This window comes from Narcine bancroftii, chromosome 3, assembly GCF_036971445.1.
Source record: "Narcine bancroftii isolate sNarBan1 chromosome 3, sNarBan1.hap1, whole genome shotgun sequence".
Taxonomy (NCBI): Eukaryota; Metazoa; Chordata; class Chondrichthyes; order Torpediniformes; family Narcinidae; genus Narcine; species Narcine bancroftii.
Genome location: NC_091471.1, coordinates 226,325,491 through 226,347,452, shown reverse-complemented (window position 1 = coordinate 226,347,452; position 21,962 = coordinate 226,325,491). Strand labels below are relative to the sequence as shown.

Sequence of the window (21,962 nt, the reverse complement as noted above, 5' to 3'; positions counted from 1 at the left end):
AAGAGCAAAGCTGCCAAAGGAGTGAACTGGAACAAGTGCCTTAAGGCGAAACAAGTTTTCATGTCTGTCACCTCCCATGTTGACAGACATGAAAGATAGAAGTGAGCTCCATGTGTGGTCTTGAGAACAAAGCGATGGTTGGCAGGCACATACAGGATACTATGTTATTGCTGGAAAAGCAACCATAAAAAGAGGATTTCTGACTTTAGCCGCTTTCAGGTGGCCAGAATACCCCACGTAAAGCTGCCTAAAATAACCCAAATGCGGCTGTTGAAAGGCCACCTGAAAGCGGAGAACCCTGACCCGAGGAGTACTTACCAAACTCTCCTCGGGTAGGTATATTCTCCACTTCCGAGTGCTCCCAAGAGGCACCTCAAAGCAGACAGTATGATGGCCACAGTCGACAGGAGCCAGCATTTGCTCCGCGGCACCTCTCCCCGCTGTGGACTTTTCAGGTGCCAGAACAGTGCCTTCAGCGCTGCCACCTGAATGTTGCTTCGCACCCACCCGCAGCCGGCTCCAGAACCGCATTCTCCCAGCTATTCCATCTGAAAGCAGCTTACGTAAAAATAGTGAACGATCCTCATTGGTTCAAGATTCTGGTATCGCCAGGAACAGAAAATGCACAAATTTTGTTTTCAATTGTTTGCCCTGTAAAAGCAAACACTCATTTGAATTTGAAAAAAAAAATTTGAAGATTGTGCCCACATTTAAAAAAAATCATAGATTTTATTCCGCTACTTTCGGTCGGTTTAGTTGTTGCATGAATAACGTACCTGGTATCATTTGTAAGATTTATTTGTAAATACCTTCTCCTATTTCTGACTATTTATTTTAAAATACTATTCCAGTTAAAATATTGATAATTAATTTTAACCCACGAGGAAGCTTTCTCATTGGTTGGAAACGGGTAGTAATGCCACAAAAAAAATGGCTCCCTTCACACACCAATAATCGGAATATTGGACCAGAGTTCCAATTCAACAATTTCAAGTTGCTGGATTCTTTGGAGCTATGGGTGCGGTTGAGGTCATCAGCATAATAATATTCCCTAGAGGTAAACCTCATGAATATTAGGTCCTCCCTAACCCCAGCTTCTCATCAGTCCTGTGAAAGACGAAAGCCTGCATGACACTAGGCCCTTTCAGATAGGCCAGAAGTCCAAATGTAAAAGCGGAGAACCTCCACCAAAAGTGCATAACGAAGTACCTCTCTGAATGTGTGGCAGCCGTCTCCAAGCCGCATAATCCTTCTCGGAGAGGGGTAATTATTCTGACTGTACATTAGCGTGGCTGTTTAGGGGCAGGCTGATGACGTCACAGTGATGTCATCAGCCTGAGACGTCACTATGGCATTAATGGCCTTACCGAGGGTGCGCTGGATTGCAGTTTGAACAAGAAGACAGGCTGAAAGCATCATCAGCATTTGCCTTGCCTTCTCCGGGTCTGCCATGATCCAGTGTAGGGCTCTTCAGTTTGAATGATGTCAGCAGGCGGAGCTACGGCACTGGTCAGCCCACCTCCATGGGGTCCAGAGGGCGCTACGAGGCTCCTCTCGTTTGAATGGGATGCTGGAGCAGCCTTTCAGGGCTGTTGTCTGAAAGCCATGAAAGACCTCAACAATGAAGGCGCTGTTTACATCTGGTACCGCATGGATGGCAGTCTCTTCAATCTGAGGCACCTGCAAGCTCACACCAAGACACAAGAGCAACTTGTCCGTGAACTACTCTTTGCAGACGATGCCGCTTTTAGTTGCCCATTCAGAGCCAGCTCTCCAGCGCATGACGTCCTGTTTTGCGGAAACTGCCAAAATGTTTGGCCTGGAAGTCAGTCTAAAGAAAACTGGGGTCCTCCATCAGCCAGCTCCCCACCATGACTACCAGCCCCCCCACATCTCCATCGGGCACACTGAACTCAAAATGGTCAACCAGTTTACCTACCTCGGCTGCACCATTTCATCTGATGCAAGGATCGACAAAGAGATAGACAACAGACTCACCAAGGCAAATAGCGCCTTTGGAAGACTACACAAAAGAGTCTGGAAAAACAACCACCTGAAGAAACACACAAAGATCAGCGTGTACAGAGCCGTTGTCATACCCACACTCCTGTTCGGCTCCGAATCATGGGTCCTCTACCGGCATCACCTACAGCTCCTAGAACGCTTCCATCAGCGCTGTCTTCGCTCCATCCTCAACATTCATTGGAATGACTTCATCACCAACATCGAAGTGCTCGAGCTGGCAGAGTCCGCAAGCATTGAATCCACGCTGCTGAAGACCCAACTGCGCTGGGTGAGTCACGACTCCAGAATGGAGGACCATCGCCTTCCCAAGATCGTGTTATATGGCGAGCTCTCCACTGGCCACCGAGACAGAGGTGCACCAAAGAAGAGGTACAGGACTGCCTAAAGAAATCTCTTGGTGCCTGCCACATTGACCACCGCCAGTGGGCTGATCTCACCTCCAACCGTGCATCTTGGCGCCTCACAGTTCGGCGGGCAGCAACCTCCTTTGAAGAAGACCGCAGAGGCCACCTCACTGACAAAAGACAAAGGAGGAAAAACCCAACACCCAACCCCAACCAACCAATTTTCCCTTGCAACCACTGCAACCGTGTTTGCCTGTCCCGCATCGGACTTGTCAGTCACCAATGAGCCTGCAGCAGACGTGGACATTACCCCTCCATAAATCTTCGTCCGCGAAGCCAAGCCAAAGAAGAAGAAGAAGAAGACACTTTAAAGGCCGATTGGCATTTGATTCCTGAGATCACTGGCAAGTTACTTTTAGTTGGCAGTTTCAATGCATTCCTGGCTGGGTCTTCTTAATTCTACCTTCAATAAACTTGAGGCTGTTCAGTAGTTTGCTGTCTGTGTCTCTCCAACCCATGTTTGAATCCCCCACTGTCTGTGAGGAGTTTGTACATTCTCCCCATGGAGGTCCATGTGAGTCACCTTTGGGTGACCAGTTTCCTCCCACACTCCAAATACATAATGGAATAAGTCGGTTAATTCGTCGTACAGGTGCATTTGGGTGGCACAGGCTGACTGCGCCTGTTATTGTGCTGTATCACCAAACTAAAGTAAATTAATTGTACCCCATTGATGTAATTTCTCGCCCTGCAATCATCTAAATTATGTGCACTCTTCTTACTCTGGCCCATTGGCCCATTCCACCATTGGTAGCCAAACCTTCAACTTCCAAGACCCACTCCATCTCTTTCTGCCCCATTCTTTTATTAAACCCATCTCCTTAATCAGGCTGTTCTCCCATCTCCTCGTCAGAAAATGTCATGTGGCATTTTTCCACGTAGAAGAAATTATAAAAACATAAATGCTTTTATCTTGATCGTCTGGCCTCTTGGTTCTGCAGTCATGCACCGCATAATGTCCGTTCAGGCAACACATTTGTCCCTGGTCCCATAAAGTTATAATAGATTATCCATTGCCTATTTCTGTATTTATGTGCATATTTTAAGTTGCAAACTGAAATCAGTATAAGTTAATGATTTAATTGAAGCAAAACAATTATCCGTTTTTGTCCCCTATGCCCCATTCTCCAATCGGAGAACAGGATGTAGAGGACGTAACTGGATATTACGGGGTTCGTTTAAAGTCATGATCGCATAAGGTCCTATTTCACAGAACGTATCGTGGACGTTAAGCAACACATGATTGCATTTTAGCAGTAAAAGCATCCTTCAAAGATTCGTCCTGGAGTTCTCCCTCCTGGGAGAAAGTGCACATGCTGCCTTGCCTTTGAGTCAATCGTCTCTTTCCCCACGTACCTTGCCGAGAGCTGCCAGAGCTTCTGAGTTCCCAGGTTAGGAATGACATCCAAGTCTGTTGGTGTTGGGTTTGTCCGTGACCTTCCTGCTATTCCAGAATCTGAGATTCCAAGTAAAGAATGAAAGTTGCACGTGCAGGATCTCCGTTTAATGCAGGGTGCTTGCCTCCCAATCTTGATGAAGCAAGGGCTTGGTCTTCTGGCAAGTGGGCTCAAGATGACTGGATCCCTGATTAACATTACTGCCAAAACCAGCAGAGCTAATTTCCTTGAAAAAATGAATGGCCAAGAGTTCTAATCTGTTTTTTTTCCCCACTGGTTCTACGAAGTCGATTTCCTGAACAGTAGCTATAAAAGTAGACTACCACACCTTTTCAACACCATTCACATTTGGAATTTTGTATTCTATGTGTTATGGGCCCAGAGGACGCTGAAACCCAGCAGCAGTAGATATTCACCAAGACAAATGGTTACTTAAATAAAAGTTGCTTTTAATTATCTTTAAACTTGAAAACAGGATCAAACCTTAACTTATCACTATTAACTAAACCTAACAACCTCCTTCTAATTCTAAGCGCACGTGTATGTAATGTGTGTGTAAGTTCAGAAAAGTTCTTTGGTTCACAGTCCAATCTCACTTCTCATTCCTCCAAGTTCACTGGTTGCAGGCAATTCTTATACTGTGTGCAGAATTTAACATTTACAAAGTTCACCAGGCTTTGGTGCTTGAAAGATAAGTGGTTACCGCTCAGGAAAGTTCTTGTTGGTTTTCAGAGAGAGATTTGTTGCTTGTTGGACTCCCACAACTGATTCCTTCTGATCATCTACTTCAGTGTCTTGCCGAAGAAACTTGCCCCATCAGGGTTTTCCAGATGATGACCTCTTTCTTTCAGGTCACCACAGAGTTCCTTTTTGTTTCACTTATTTCAAGAGAACATTATACAGCCAGTCCTCTCCTCTAGTTGGAGCACAAGGACTTTGACCAGGCTGAACTAAGAACTCACAACCCATCTTCAAAATGGGTTTTTTCCACAACTTGCCAGCTTGTCCTGTTCCAGTCCCAGCTGCTGCTGCTGAACTGTAGAACTCAATTTTCTCTCTCTCTCTCTTTCACTCTTTCTCTCAGAGAAAACCACATGACCCTCTTAGAACAGCAAACTGTACTCAGACTCTGGCATCAAACCCAATCTTGTGAGTTTGTTCATCGTTGCTTTCCAAAATAATAACATGCTGTGATGTCCAATTAACACCTACTTATGAAATCCTTATAGGCACTCTTCAAAGTTTTTTGCAAAGGCACCCCGAGCCTGGACTATCTGGCTTGAGCAGAGCTTTGCATTTTAAATAAGATCTGTTCTGAAGTGTTTGTATGTGACCTATACCAAAAAACCTGCCACAATTTATCTCCTTTGAAACATATCTATATACAATATAAAATATAACATAATCCATCACACTGTGCATATATAAAATAAAAATGGCAGTACTGGCAGGGCTGCTCTAACTCTAACGCTGCACTGTTGTGGACCCGGGAGAGCGGGGAGCAGAGACACAGCGCTCCCCTGAAGGGTTCAGCCACCCTGGTCCTAATGCTGGCAGTTCTGCACATGTTTTAAGTGGCCTGCTAAAGGAACTTGTAAATTAAATCAATCCTGCAGCCTCGGAGGTCGGTGCCCAGGATGGCGAAGTCTGTGCTCAGCAGTGGCCACGAGCAGTTGCAGACCCTGGGGAGCAGCAGGCACAAGAAGCGGGAAGAACACTGCCCATTGAGAAGCAGACGCAGAGGAGTCGACCCTTCAGGATGGTGACCTGCGAGGGGCTCAGTGGCTGACTGTCCCAAAGGGCTGTGGGCATCTTGCGGTTGGGGGACGCACACGGGCTGCTGGAGACTGGAACCAGGTATCGGAGCTGGAAATCGAGAGGGTGATGCGGTTAAGAAGGGCTCCAGAAGAGCCACAGTCGCGGAAGGCCTCCTGATCGTGTCAGTTTGGATCTCAAGCTCGGGTTGCCGATGGATCGATGGGCCTGTGTGGCTGCAGAAGCTGTGGGAGGCCTGGAAGCGAATCCATGGACAAACAATAGGCCTACTCATGGGGAGAAAAGAGCGAGTGTAAAGTTGAATATTATCCACCTCTGCCTCACTCCACTTATCTCCAGGAATGCAGCGAGTCCACATTCGATGCGTCTCGAGTGATCCTCCCTGACCCTAGTGTCAGGGCCGAGGCAAGGGTCCTACTAGGGATCTATGAATGGAAGACCGTTTGGAGTGGCTCCAAAGGGCCGGGCTGATAACATCCCAGATGGCCCAGTGTCAGTGGTGTCCTGCTCAGCACTCCTCCTCCCCCACCCAAAACCGCTCTGCAACCACCCCCCCACCCAACCACAGTCATCCCCATTGCTCAACAACCCCCGCTCCGCTGAGGCCTCCCCATCGCCACCACTGAGCAAACCCCTGTGAAAATTTAAATTTCCCGTTGCTGGGGTCGACACGTCTTACATGCGGAACAGCCTTAGGGTTCAGGATCGTTTGACCCTTTGCCGAGTAATAGCTGACCTGGTCACCCTGAATCCCCCCACCCAAAAAACCGGAACCATTGGTTGACAGAGCGGTTCCAGCTGCATGGGGGAATTGTGGATAACGAGGTTGGCCATTGCTCAGCGCGTATGTATGGGTGTCATGGCTCCGGTAGCCACACCTCCTGAATGCCGCATCAACGCCCCAGCCACCTCCAGGCTGAAAGGGGACAACTGAAAAGGTAAGAAATACCTTTTCATTTGGGTTTTAGCCAGCCTCCATGAGAAGGCCTAGTGTCTCAATATCATTTGTGACTCTTTCTCTTGTTCTCTAAGGGGAGCCAGGTGACAATAAGGGTGAATCTTTCTCTACCTTATGGCAGACAGAAGGTGATTTTGTATAATATTACATGTTTTGTACTATTACAAAAATAAAGGAATCTTGGAAGTTTTATGTTTTATTGATTTCTCTTACAGAATATACATTATCACCTTCGTTTGTTACCTTTCTTATTTTCCACATCACATCCATTGTTTAATGAGAATAGCAGATTTTTTCAATAGTGTGTGATAAATGCTTTCCCTGCACCTATAATTCATATAAAAGAACTTTCAAACATAATTCAAAAAATTCTCGGTGCTGGATTTAATGTAAAACCTTTTGTAACTTGTGTTTCTCTCGTTCTGTGATTAGGGAGAAGTCTTCAAAATAAGTCCAAATAACTGCTGCCCTGAGTGTGCCTTGAGGACACAAAACTTCTGTGAATATGAAGGACAAATTCACGGGGTAAGTTGTTGGTGGTTTTCAGCTATTTCCCGGGGATTCAAAATTTAGATTCCACCCCAGATTTCAGAGTATTGTGCTGACCAGCTGCATCATTGTCTAGTATGGGGATCCCCGAGCGTAAATCCCTCCAGGAGGTGGTGGACACAGCCCAGGACATCACAGGGAAAACACTCCCCACTATGGAGCACGTCCACAGGGAACGCTGCTGTCGGAGAGCAGCAGCGATCATCAGAGGTCCACACCCCGCAGCGCACGCCCTGTCCTCACTGCTGCCATCAGGAAAGGGGTGTAGGTGCCACAAGACTCGCACAACCAGGTTCAGAGACAGCTGCTCCCCCTCCACCATCAGACTCCTCAACGACAAACTCAATCAGGGACTTTATTGATTTTCTTTTTATTCTCTCTGTATTTCCCAGTCAGTTTGTTTACATTCATTATCTGTTTACATTTATTTTATTTGTCTACATGTAAACACCCTGTCGATTTTTTTTTTGCATTGTCAATTAGTGGTCATTCTGCCGCGCCTGCAGGGAAAAACAATCTCCAGGTTGTATGGGATGTCATGTATGTGCTCTGATAATAAATCTGAATCTGAGAGTACATGCATGACATACATACATGACCCTGAGATTCTTTTTACCCTGCAGGTCAGGCAGAATTTCAAAAGGAAAATATATTAGGCTTAATAATATGTTGTCGGCATCCAATGATCATCCTTCCTGTAAATAAGCATCACTTTAACAAAATCTTTATGCCCCTGAGGTCCATTTTTGTATCGTGCTTTAACTTCAGGTTGTATCAAAATACAGTTAAAAAAAGCTGTTATCCAGCACCTATGGGGATTGATAGATACCAGAGAAATGAATTTTTCGGTTGCTTGAGATTGTGTGCTGCATCATTGCCCAACAAACGGCGAGGCGCGCCAATTGTATACTTCCGGATTTCTTACCTATTTATTTTCCACATTTTTTTTTTTGTTGCCAGTTGCATGAGGTTACAGGTAGTTGGAATTCTGGATAACAGGGGTTTTACCTTTTCTTTAACTTTCTAGGATGTCTGACATAAAATCGTCCAGGGTAACAACGGCTGTATTTTGTGGTAGAGAATTTTACATTTGAGCAGTAGGGAAGCAAGTCGTGACCATGTGGCGAGGTTTGATGTATTGAGTGGGACTGGGACAGCAGAGCTTTGAGTAAGTGGGTTTGTGGAGAATGAGGGAAGGGAAACAAATCAGAAGATCACCGGAATAAATAAATCTAGTAATGACGAATGTTAGCGGCTGGTAGGCTGAGGCAGAGTGGTGATGTACATAATTTGTGTGGTAGGATTTCCTTTTAATTTTTAGCGATACAGCATGGTAGAAGGTAATTTCGGCCCATGAAACTCGTGTGGCCCAATAACACACAATTGGCCTACCAGCAATGAGAGTGTGGAACGAGCTGCCAACTTCAGTGGTGAATGCAGGCTTGATATTGACAAGAAAATATTTGGAGAGGTACATGGATAGGAGGGGTATGCAGAGCTATTGTCTGGAGGCTGGTCAGTGGGACTACACAGAATAACTGTGCAGCACAGACCGTGAGGTCTGTTTCTGTACTGCAGTTCGAAGCCCGTATGTCTTGGAGGAAACTGGAGCACCTGGAGAAAACCCACAGAGGAGACGGGGAGAATGGATAAACTCCTTTGCGGATTTGAACCGACATTAGCGTTGAGCTTATCATGCCAGCTGAGACTGCTTGTTTAGGAACCCAATATCAGAAGGGAAGTACAGGAGGCGGGCAATACGATCATGCTTGGGGCCAGATGACCACACAGTGACATCCCTTCAACTTTGAAAAGAAGGATGTACCTGTGATGGAGAATTCCACTTGCTTGGAATCAAAGATAATGTAGAAACATAGAAATGATGAAAGAACTCGGCAGGTCTTGTGGCATCCATTGGAGGTAAACGAGGCACCTTGAGGAAGGGCTCAAGCCCAAAACACTGGTAACATAGTGGACACTGCGAGCCCTGCTGAGTTTCTCCAGCATTTCTGTGTTTTTATTACAATCACAATTTTTGTTGGTTGGTCTTTGCTCCTCACCCTGTCTGTTAATTCCTTCACACCAGCCTTTTAATTTAGGCGGCTGCCTGCCTTTCACTCATACCTCACGCCCAAAATATTGGTTATACATCTTTGCCTCTTCTGGATGCCATGTGATCTGCTGAGATCCTCCGGCATTTCTGTGTTTTTACTGCAATCACACCGTCTACAGACTTCCATGTTTCACTTCAAATGTAATGTGCACATCAGCTCATAATCACCAGGTGCTTGATGAGTGTTGAAGACGTGCTCAAGTCTTTATCAAGAACTCAGAATTCGAAGCACAAATATCAATTATGTTTTTTTTCACACCGCCACTGTGTAAAAAGGTTGCAGCGGGAATAGGGACATTTTACCTCCTTGACCCCTAGTTATTTTCACGGATCGCCTGCAGTCTCAACTGAACTGCAGGTGACCCTGAGCAATGGGCTGATTGAAATGGATGTCCAGCCTCCTTAAATACTGCACTTCAGTTACTCTGTCTAAGCTCGTGGTGGGATATGGATATCTGGGGTTTTGGTCATTCCTGTGAGAACGGCCACTCCGGAAGGTAAGGAGACACTTCAGAACGGAAAACTCATATCAGTTCTATGTTAAAGAAAACATAATCAACTGTTGCTTAAAGAAACAGAGAGTAGATATTCATTAATTTAAGGGATAACATTGCTCTTGTTTCCTGCTTTGTTTTGCAGGATGACACGGAATGGATGAGCACAGATTGTACAGTTTGTTCCTGTACCAGAAAGCAGGTTAAATGTGGCCCAAAATATTGTCCCTCAAGGTCCTGTGGGAGAGGAGAAACCAAGTATATCCCACTTGGAGACTGCTGCCCAAAATGTGTCAAGACTGGAGGTAATACTTGAAATACCTTTATGGTCTGGTAGTTAGTTTTCATGATATTTGTTTTAAATGGTTAATATATAATTTGGTCATGAATCACTGGTTAAAAAATATTAAAAAGAAAATAATTGATGCATGAAAGATATGAAAAGTATAAACAATTTTACAAAATAGTACAGGCTTCTGCAATTTGGTACATAAACCAGGACAGGACTTACACAGTGAATGGTAGGCCCATTGGCAGTGTTCTCAATCAAAGAGATTTGGGAGTACTGATACATAGATGAGATTAGATACTATATATTGTCATGGTGTGACAGATTATGCTATATTTTATATTGTATATAGATATGTTTTAAAGGAGATAGATTATGGGTTTTTTAGTTAGGTTACACACAGATACAAACACTTCACAACAGATCTCATTTAAAATGCCAGAGCTCTGCTCAAGCCAGATAGTCCAGATTCTGGATGCATTTGCAAAAACTTTGAAGATTGCCTATAAGGACTTCACAAGTAGGTGTTAATTGGACAAGCTGTGGAGTAATGGATTATTGTTTTGGAAAGCAACAGATGAACAAACTCAGAAGATTAGGGCCGGTGCTGCAGTCTGTCTGAATGGAGTTTGCTGTTCTAGGAAGGTCATTGGGTTTTGCAAGGAGAGAGAGTGCAACAGGCTTTTCTCTGAGAGAGAGGGAGAATTCAGTTCTACAGTTCATCAGCAGCAGCTGGGGCTGGAACAGGACAAGCTGGAAAGCTTGTGGAAAAACCCCATTTTGAAGATGGGTTGTGAGTTCTTAGCTCAGCCTGGTCAAAGCCCTTGTGGTCCATACAAGAAGAGAAAACTGGCTGCATAATATTTCACTTGAAATAAGGGAAACAGAAAGGAACTCTGTGATGGCCTGAAAGAAAGGTTATCATCTGGAAAACCCTGATGGGGCAAGTTCCTTCGTCAAGACACTGACGTGGCTGATCGGAAGGAATCAGTTTGTGTCCAACGAGCAACAAATGTCTCTCCGAAAATCGCCAAGAACCTTCCTGAGCGGTAACCATTTACCTTTCAAGCACCAAAGCCTGGTGAAGATTCATAAATGTTAAATTCAGTGCACAGTATAAGAATTGCCTGCAACCAGTGAACTTGGAGGAGTGAGAAGTAAATGATTGGACTGTGAATCAAAGATCCTTTCAGAACTTGTGAGCTTAGAATTAAAAGGGGGTTAAATTAGGTTAAGAGCAATAAATTAAAGTTTGATCCTGTTTTTATGTTTAAAGAGAATTAAAAATAACTTTTGTTTAAGTAACCAATTGTCTTTGTGAATTTCTATTGCCTCTGGGTTTCGGGGTTTCGGGGTTCCTCTGAGCCCGTCACACCAACATCTCACTGACAACTGTGGTGAATCGATCATGTCACAATAAAAGGGTGCGCTGAATGCATTATTTCTTTTTTAATATTTTTATTAACATTGAAATTTCACATCCAAAAATACAGAGTCCATACAGATATATGTTAAAATTCAAAAAGATCCATTAGACTTAAATCATATCATTTCATCCAAGGTTCCCTACATTTTAATCAAACAGATTATAGTGTATTGATATTTTATTATTAAAAAAAGTAAAATCTCAACCCACTCTCAAGAAAGAAGCTGCTTGTCCAAAAAGAGGAAGACAGAATTCTTATCAGTGATAAATTATCTCATTAGTCAACATTTCTACCTTCATAACAAATCAAAGATTATAAAAGTAATTCAAAAAGAGTCTCCACAGTATTTGAAAATTTTAATTCATATCGGAAATTGAGCATCCAATCTTCTCTAAATTTAAACATGACATGATGTCTTGTAGCCACTGAGCATGAGTCGGCTGGATGATGTCCCTCCATCTGAGCCACACCATCCGTGGAACCAAAAGAGAAACAAAAGCTAATACATGCAGCTTAGATGTTGTTAATGTTATGTCACTCTCTCCCAACAATACCAAATGAAGCAGTTGAGGGATTAGGTTTAAAATGAACTTCAAAAAGTACAGAGATAGTTTGAAATACTTCAATCAAATATTCTCGAAGACTCTGATGTATCCAGAACTTATGAATTAATGAAGCAACTCCATTGTTCCGTTTTTCACAACGAGGAGATACATCCCCATAAAAATGAGATAGTTTGAGTTTGGACACGTGAGCCCTATGGACTACTTTAAATTGTGACGGGCACAGAAAGAAGAGGTATTAACCAATTTGAAAATTACATTCTAAGTTTCTTCAGAGATTAAAAACTGTAAATCCTGTTCCCAGGCTTTTGAAATTTTATCTGAGGGAGTCTCTCTTATTCCCCAGATGGCATAAATCATAGATATTCAACCATTATAGAAAGGTTGTAAATTAAAAATGACATCAATTAAATTCTTATCAGTCCTCTTAGAAAATGTATGTAATTGAGATTGTAAAAAACATCTCTAATCTGTAGATAATGAAAAAAAAAGAATATTTGGCTGTCCATATTTAACTGAAAGTTGTTCAAAGGAAGTGAGACTCCCTTTAACAAATTCTGTTTAAATGCAAATAAAATGTAAATTTTAAAAAAATCCTTTGATTCCAGTTTCAGTTTTTTTCAGATAAAAACATGCACTTTGGGTCTGTGTGGGTACAAAGATAAAAGATGAACTGACCCTGACCTGATCACAGCCAATGCGAACCTGATCCAAGCCCGAGTTCCAATAATATTTTCCGTGCCTGATCCAACCTGTCCTGATCTGATGCAGTGGCATTTGCAAATGAGCCGAAGGAAAGATAAGCTATGCTGCATATACATTGCCAATTATCAAGAGCAGAGCACAGATGCAAAATAATGAAGTGAATCATCATGACCTGAACCACATACTTGAACGTCACCCCACAGCCTAACCCAACTGAACCCATGCGTGTTCCCAGAACATTCAGCCAACCTGACCGGTTTAATTTCAGTGCGAGTCAAGTAGTTAGTCTGAGGTCAGGGTTGAACTGATTGTAATAAAACAAGTTGGGCAGCACAGATAGCGTAGCGTAGTTAGTGCCTAATTACAGTAAACTCCCTGTCAACCAGAATTCATTGAACCAGCAGCCTCAAGCAACCAGGGTGAAAAAAATGCGGCAAATAAATAGGTAACAAATACAAGGTTTTAAAGATGGCGCTCCCTAGTTGGCCAATCCATGCAACACGCAGTCTCAAGCAATCGGTTCTGGATACCGGGGGTTTCACTGTATTACAGCGCCAGCCACCTGGGGTCAAGTCTGCTGTTGTCTGTCAAGAGTATGTACGATCTCCCTGTGACCACATGGGGTTCCTCCAGGCGCTCTGGTTTTACCCCCCATGATCCAAAGACACATCGTAAAGGGGGAGAAAGTTAATGGGTTACATTTCGGCAGTGTGGGCCTGTGGGCTGGAAGGGCCTGTTACTGTGCTGTGTCCCTTAATCAAATTAATTTTCATATGTCATGTTTGTTCACTCATTCATTTGTGACATTGTCTTGATGAACAGAATCATGTTTGTTGGAGGGAAGAACGTACAGGGATGGTGAAGACTGGAAACTGACTGCCTGCTCAAAGTGCATCTGCAGCAATGGTGAAGTGCAGTGCTACACGGCTGAGTGCCCGTCAGTCTATTGTAAAAAGGTGAGTAGCACGTTCTTGATCTTGAGTATGTCAGTAATGACCCATTAGACCTTACAGATTCATGATCAGGTTCTGCATTGTGCCCACAAAGGGTATGGCACTAGCTCAAACTTGTTAGCCAGTACACTGTGGAGTGCAGCCAATATCCTGCCCTCTCTTATTGGTGCACTTCTGTGCAGTGTTGCTTGCCATCTGTGTCTCATTGATCCATTTCATTAAGGCTGGAACCTGAAAACATTCATTTGGAAAGAATATGTTTCCTCACTCACTATGAGTAGCATCTTTTATGTCCAAATTGGTTCCACCGATTGCCTGCTGGATGGTCTTCTGCTTTAAAATACAGGTTGTCTCCAACTTATGACCCTAATGGGGATGGAAGAATTGGTTGTAACTTGAGATTGGTCATAAGTTGGAGAACAGGGACCTTGGGCTGGAGGGGGGAATAGGGGCCTCCGGCTGCAGGGGGTATGGAGACCTCGGCCAGCAGAGGGGAACGGGGACCTTGGGCTGAAGGGGGGAGTGGGAACCTCGGGTTGCGGGGGAGGAGAAACAGGTACGTCGGGCTGCAGGGGGGAACGGGGACATCGGGCGGAGGGGGAGGGAACGGAGACATCGGGCTGAAGGGGCCAATGGGAACATTGGGCTGCTGGTGGGAAACGGGGACGTCGGGCTGCAGGGGGGAAATGGGGACATCAGGCTGCTGGTGGTGAACGGGGACTTTGGGTTGTCTACAGGGAACAGGTTTCTCGGGCTGCCGCGGGGAACAGGGAGCGATGACTTGGGGCTGCCGCTGGGAGCAGGGACCACTGTATGCAGTACTTTTAGTACAGTAGTTTTAATAAAGATTTTTTTTTAATTGGTCGTCTGTGCGTAGGTTGGAAGTCAAGGGCTACCTGTACTCAATTGCTTACTCAGTGACTTCTGCAAAATATTTAGCTTTTTAAAATTTAGTATTTTTTATTTAAATTTTATTTAAAAAAAAATCTTTAAATTTAAATTTAATTCTTTAAAAAAATTAACAGGCCATTTTGGCCCACGTGTCCATGCCTCCCAATTACACCCCATTAACCTACACCCCTCTCCCCCCTCTCCCCTCCGTTTTGAAGGGTGGGAGGAAACCAGAGCTGTCGAGGGAATCCAACGCGGACACGGGGAGAGCGTACAAACTCCTTACCACAGGTGGAGAAAGCCTTTTGAAGAAGGAGGGCCTTTTTTGGAGTCTTTTGAAGACAGCTTTGACAGCAAGCAAGCTGGATGGCCAAGTTGCAAACTTCCAGAGGAGATGACCGAATAACCAGCATCTTGAAGGAAGTGTGATGCATGTCGAGAATGGGTCGGAAGTCAATAGAGAGGATCATAAAAATGGCTGAGAAGATCACTGGGGTCTCCCTTTTCTCCATTGACACAATTTTCTGGGAGTGTTGCTCAAATACAGCTCAAAGACTTATTGAGGATCCCCACCACGCAGTATCTTTGACTGGATGCCATCAGGAAGAAGATACGGGATCAGCAAACTCAACACTGGCAGGGCACAGGCTGCGAGATTGAGCAACAGTTTCTTGTGACTTTATAAATGTAATGAGTAAATTATTTCAAAATATTTATTTTATTGGGGCAGCACGGTGAGCGTAGTGGTTCGCACCATGCTGTTACAGGGCCAGCAGTCGGAGCCCACGTTCGGACCCGGTGCAAGGAATTTGCACATTTTCCTTGTGTCTGCATGGGTTTCCTCTGGGGTCTCAGGTTTCCTCCCACCGTTCAAAATGTACCGGAGTTGGGGGGGGGGGGGGGGGGGGCTTGTACGTTAATTGGGCATCACGGGATCGTAGGCCGAAAGGGTCTATTACTGTGCTGTATGGCTAAATATGATATTATGTGCTGTTTATTATGTGTGTGTGTGTACTGTGGTCCGAAGAAATGCTGTTTCGTCTGGTTGTATATAGATAGACAGATGATAATAAACTTGAATGAACTTGTATCAGGTTTCACTCTGATGAGGCTAAAGGGTGAACAGACCTTGGAGTGTGAACTCTCTCTCAGTTTTGTGGCTACTCAAGGCTAAAGTAAGAAGGTGCTGGTGAAAGATAGCCTTGACCTGATTAAACAATGATGTTGAGAAGGAGAGTATGGGACAGAAATGTTTTGATTTTAGTGACGGAGTGTCCGTTGAGGGGCAATCTCAGCTTAGTCTAGCAACACGCCAGGAGTCTGAAAAATAGACGGAAGTGCTGGAAAAACTCAGTAGGTCATGCAGCATTGATAGAAAGTAAAAGGCAGTCAACGTTGTGGGGCTGGGGCCCTTCATAGCGAATCTTGATAAACAGGTAGAAGACACCTGAATAAACAGATGGGAGGAGGAGAGAGATCCTGTCTTTCTAGATTCCTGGCTGAGGTCCGAAACATTGATTACCTGTTACTTCCTACGAAGTTTCTGTGATTTTCTGAGATTCTCTAAGATTCCTTTATTTTCATGTAATAGTGCAGAGCATGTAATATTACACAAAATTGCCTTCTGCCTGAGTGTCCAGTGCTCCCACAGCCTCTGCAGCCGCATAGACTCCTGTTCGATTTACCAGCAACCTGTGCTCGGAATCCAAATCTCCAACACAATGAGCAAGGCTTCAGCGCCCGGGGCCCTTCTTGCCCTCAGCACCCGACCAAGTTGTCCCCTTGGCACCTACCCCTGTGTCTGCAGGAGGTACTCCACCTGTGCCTATTATCTCCTCGTTCGCCACCACTCAGGGCCTCAAACAGACCTTCCAAGTGAAGCCACACTTCACATGCGAATCTGCAGATGCCATCTACTGCACCCGGTGCTCCTGTTTTGGTCTCCTCTACATTGGAGAGACCGGGCAAAGGCTGGGAGATTGTTTTGTTGAGCACCCTAAATCTGTCTGCCACAATAGTGTAGACCTCCCAATGGCCACCCATTTCAATTTGCCATCCCGTTCCCTTGCTCACATGTCTGTGCTCACAGTCTGACTACCCACAAACTGAAGGAACAAAGCCTCCTCTTCTGTCTGGGCACCTCCAACCTGACGGCATTAATATCGACTTCTCTGGTTTCCTGTAAATACACTTTGGGGCCCCCCCCCCACCCCCCCAATCTTTATCCTCGTGTCTCCTTTCCTCTCGTTCTGTCTCTCTCTCTCTCTCTTTTCCTGTCTCCTTTCTCAGAACCAAACTTTTTTGCTTTTACCTTGAAGGGCTCAGGCCTGAAATGTTGGTGATATATTTTCACCTCCTATGGAAATCGGCTGAGTTCCTCCAGCATTTACGGTGTGTTACCGAATCATGGGCTGCAAGATGTCAGTGAGCCTTCGAGAGCTGAAGATGTTGGCTTCAGTTTTGCAACATGAAGTAAAAGAAATAATGGCTCACAAAGACTGGTTCAAGCCAACCTTCAATCATGTCTTTCATAATTATGCCATTAAATTACGTGAATTCCACTTGAATAGAATGAATAACACAGCATGTTATGTTTCAGCTTTTAGACATCAGAATATAAATTGATATAAATTGATTAAATTGAGATTTATTTAGACATGTAGCTTGGTAACAGGGAATTTCAGGCCTGGTACCCAATTAACCTCCCCCCCTCAACCACCGGCCAAGTAAGTTTTGAATGGTGCGAGGAAACCAGAGCGCCTGGGGAGAAGCGACGCAGACACGGGGAGAACGTGCCAACTCCTTACAGTCAGCGCGGGATTCGAACCCCGGTCCTGAAAGCTTTCACTGTAACCACATGGCATTTTTCCGCTGTACCCGCCTTGCTGCCCTTATTAGGCTGATTAGATAAAGAATTCTCTTTTACACCTCAGTGATACAGTTAAACATTTTACAATCCATTTACCATGTTTTAATTATTGAACCGCTTCTGTTTGTCTGCACGGTTGATTCAATATGGAAGTGGAATTATCCTTAACGAAAACATTTTACTCATTGGAACAGTTTAGTTGGTTCAGTTCCTATTTCCAAGCTCCCTCGCATTTGATGAGATAACATAATTAAAAATTTAGTTTCTCAGAGGTATGATGCAGAATTTAAATGGTTTCGCCTTCCACAAGCACATTTTGTTTTGAGCAATTTCATTCAGAAAGATTGCCTTTGCGGAGGGAGTACACCCCATAAAAGTTTTTGCAGTCGGTGCAAGAGAAGTAGCTTCAGTGTACATGCTTGAATCTGGTCTGCGGTGCCATTAGCAGTCCTTGTGTGAGTAACACCGTACAGTATCTTGGTCCAAGAAATGCTGGCATGGAGAGAGGAAATGTGTTGAGAGTGGGGGGTGGGGGGGTGGCTTGGGAGGAGGGAGGGGGGGGAGAAAAAGTCACTGTATATGTGTGAAAAAGAAAAAGTGTATATCATGGCTAATGTGATTTATGGTGTGAAAAATTAAAAATTAAAAAAAAAAGAGAGAGGAAATGTGGTTCATTTTTCCCCTACCTGAAGTGAAGAACAAACTATTTCCCTTGTGTGAGATGCAATCACATGCACCGTGGTCTTTATTTTATCATGGTATACATGTTTCATCAATATCCCTTAATTGTAAAATAAGCAGAGAAATCAATACAGGTATTAGGTGGATATGAATCTTCTCGAGGTTTCAAGCACAGTGACCCGTACTGGCATCAATAGAAAGATTGTCTATGTTCAGCTGAGTACAGGAGGAGGTCTCATTACTTTTAAAATGAAGCTTTTTTACTGCACAAAATCTATTTGTTGGATTACAGTTTGTCTTCATGAATTTCCAGCATGTTGAATCTTATAAAATTAAGGAAGTTTTTATAAACTGCTTAAATTTAATTCATATATGGTGATTGAGTTACTGTTCTTTTCAGAAACTGTGATTATTACATTGACATAAGTAGAGTTTGTGTTACTGAAAAGGCTCCACCATGCGTCTAAGTGACAACAATATTTTTGATAAGGTCTGCATCCTGAAAATAAATTGGAGATTATGATAGACAACTTCAAGCTGAACACAGAGATAATTTCAGATTTGTTGGATCACATACGAAGTTGGAGAAGGACTACAATATAATTTATTGAATTTACCCTGTTTAATTGCATAATGATGTTGTCACATTGCGTGAGTTCAACTGATCTAAAATTGTTTTTCCACTCATTTTCCTTTGCAAACCGTATCTAATGCCTCTTGTGTCAGTGTCCAACAGTAGTTGGGCAGCATTGATGGATTCCAGTTGTCCTGATACCACTTTTCCATGGTCGCCGTGTCCTGGTGAAACCTTCCACCGTGCTCGTCACTGACTGCACCAAGATCGGTCTGAGTGCAAATGTAGAAAAATATATTTTCAATGACGTTGCTCTTGATGGTTTTGAAATATGACAGGGAATCCCAAAAGTAGGTTGTATCTAAAAAATGGAACGTGATAGGAAATTTTAAGGTGATTTTCGTGATCAGCAGCCCAAAATCCATAAAATGCACCCAAAAATATTCAGGAAGGAAAATCTTTGTCATCCAGTGTTATCATTGCAAGTTTCTACTGCAGCTTCAAGGGCTGGACTTGCTCCATTGTGAGGGGATATGAGGCATCAGGACAGCTTCAGTCTTTATGACATGGGTGTGTCTGGAAAAGATCGTGCTGACTGGGAGGGTCAATGGGCAGCACACTGAAGCTCACTGCCGGCAGCAAGTTCTCTCCCCTTGTTTTCCAAATTAACCGAGGCCCATCAACTATGATTTTACCCCTCATTTTTGGGACCTTTATTTCTGGTGTGTGCACTTTATCTATTGGACCGTCCACAACATATGTTTAAAAACTGTCAACTTACATTGTGTGGTACAAATCAGTGCCTTTCAGAGACTTGCTCTTGACTTGAATGGACATTTGTCTGGAGTCCATGCAGTAAAAATGTGCACATGTTAACTTTGATTGTTTTATCCCCTTTAATTATGAATTGATCTACCAGTTTATGGCTAGGATTGTGTAAACAATGGTTTCTTTCCTTTAAATTCCATACCTGAAATAGGAGACATACTTAGATCTGTTTACAATGTCTTCAAATCTTCTACACACACTCTTCTACAAAGAAATTATAATAGTGCAGCACAGCAAGAACACTACATCATTACACTCATTAGATTGCCGGTCCAGAAGGATCCTGCAAGATGGAATGCTGAACATCTGCCTCATCTTAAGTTCAAGTTCACCACCCCATTCTACAACCCGATGAAATAGCGTTTTGCAGTCCTCCGTGCAAAAACATGCAAACACATCTAAATACCCTTAAGGCTCAAGAGGGCCTCTGGAAAACATCCACCGAGTTCAAGGTAAACTACAAGAAGCCCTGAGACAATTAAACTCACCATATAGGTTGGGTAACAAAAAAAGCCCTTATTGAATTCAGTAATTACTGCCGAAAAATTTGGATATAGAAAAAAGAAATACATTTGCATGGAATTTATGTGGGAATAAAATGGTCACAGCATATCATTTTCCAACGTGTTTTTTTTGACACATACACAGATAACGTGGTTTTGTCTCAAGATACTTTATTGTCATGTAATAGTGCAGAACATGTAATATTACATGAATCTGCCTGCTGCAAGGCAGACAAGGAATCGCTATTAGTGTCACCTGGCACACCTTACAGTAAGAGAAGCATAAGAGTCGGTGAGTGTCCTTGGATTCACCTCCAATGCTTCGGTGCCCTCCGAAGCCACACAGCCTCAAAAGCCCGAGCTCCAGATCCCAACCACCGATCTGATCAGGAAGCCTGAGGCCCCTTCGGGATCCTTTCTTCCCCTTAGCTCCCTGGTTCTGATACCTAGTTTCCACGAGCCCGGGGCTCGTGTGGGTCTCCCGGCCAGCAGGTCAGGGCCCCTCGCTGATCTGCTGCCGTGGTCACCATTGCATTGTAGAAAATCTCAATGTGATCCTTTTCCTTGGAAAGTAGCCATAATGCAGATTTAACACAGAAATTGGATGAAATCTGCATCTGTTGTGCCCAATTTCCACTGCCAGTTACAGGGATGACTTGACAAGAGGAGAATGACTCAGGCTGACGTATCAGTATTTGTATACAGTCAGATGTGTTGTAAAACAGGATTTGGTGAACGTAGAAAAATATTTACTAACTTGGGACATATCCAATATCAATAGTATAATTAGAGGTAAAAAATGAACCTTTAGATCGAAGCCTATATCAGCAGAGAGGTCAGATGCAAAACAAATATTGATCAGCAGTCATAACCCCACTTGGAATTTATTTCCCTGAAATTCCAGTTATTCTCATTTAGAATTTGAATATTAATAACTGAAATGCTACCACCCAAGACAATGAACATGCTATTTGTCTCCACTAACCCTAGGATGAAGATGTGGTATTGCAGGTTGGAAAGTGCTGTCCTGAATGTTTGCCAAAGTCCTGTTCATTGGCCGGCAAGGAGTACAAGGTAACCTTGGAGCTGAACTGCAGATTTTCATTTTTATGGGATAAGATCCAGCTTTGGATCATGGGCTCAGTTCAAGGTCAGACAACTTGTATCGCTTTTCTTTGCTGCCTTGCGCCTTTGCTTTCTGTTTTAAAAGTGGATAGATTGACTGCTTTTTACGCTTTTGCTAGTTCCATTTCCTTTACCTTAGCTTGTGTACGACTGTTAAAACCCTTGGTATCCAGAATTCATTCAACCGGCAGAAATAAAATGGAGAAAAATAAATAAAAAGTTTAAAAATAAAATGCAAAATATTTCAGTAACAATTTGGGTCTAGAGCAGTGATTCTCAGCCTTCCCTTCCCACTCACATCCCATCTTAAGCAATCTCTTACTAATCACAGAGCACCGATGGCATAAGGATTACTTAAAGTTGTATGTGAGTGGAAAGAAAAATGGTTGAGAGCCACTGGTTTACATGTTATTTCGGAGAATGAAGATGAAGAGCTGGTTGATGCCATTTGGGTGACTCTCTTAAAGGGTCTCCTTATCTCTGCTGAGTAGGAATTGCCCTGGTCAGAGGCTTTATCTGAGAACTTCAGGGAGGGGGGGAGGCTGATTATTTATAAAGTAGTGGTTTTCAACCTTTTTCTTTCCACTTCCATATCACGTTATGTAATCCCTGTGTCACCAGTGCTCTGTAATTAGTAAGGGATTGCTTAAGGTGGTGTGTGAGTAGGAAGGGAAAGTTGAGAAAAGCTGTTCTAGACCCATTAGTTACTGAAATATTTTGCTTGAGAAAAATTGTCATTGGCCCATTTCCTTTTGAGTTATGAAACTGTGCACATAATGAGTCAATGAGGTACAATTAAAATGGTGGTTTTCAAACATTTTCTTTCCACCCACATCCC

At 43.6% G+C, this 21,962-nt stretch overlaps 1 protein-coding gene across 1 annotated transcript in view; it reads left to right on the top strand.

Moving 5' to 3' along the window:
* Window positions 1-21,962, top strand: part of fras1 (Fraser extracellular matrix complex subunit 1) — a 642,015-nt gene that overhangs the window by 222,381 nt on the left and 397,672 nt on the right. The window contains exons 4-7 of the mRNA XM_069926766.1: window positions 6,993-7,085; window positions 9,862-10,021; window positions 13,523-13,656; window positions 20,990-21,073. Coding sequence (XP_069782867.1) covers window positions 6,993-7,085; window positions 9,862-10,021; window positions 13,523-13,656; window positions 20,990-21,073 — 471 coding nt within the window. The remainder of the gene's footprint in view (window positions 1-6,992; window positions 7,086-9,861; window positions 10,022-13,522; window positions 13,657-20,989; window positions 21,074-21,962) is intronic.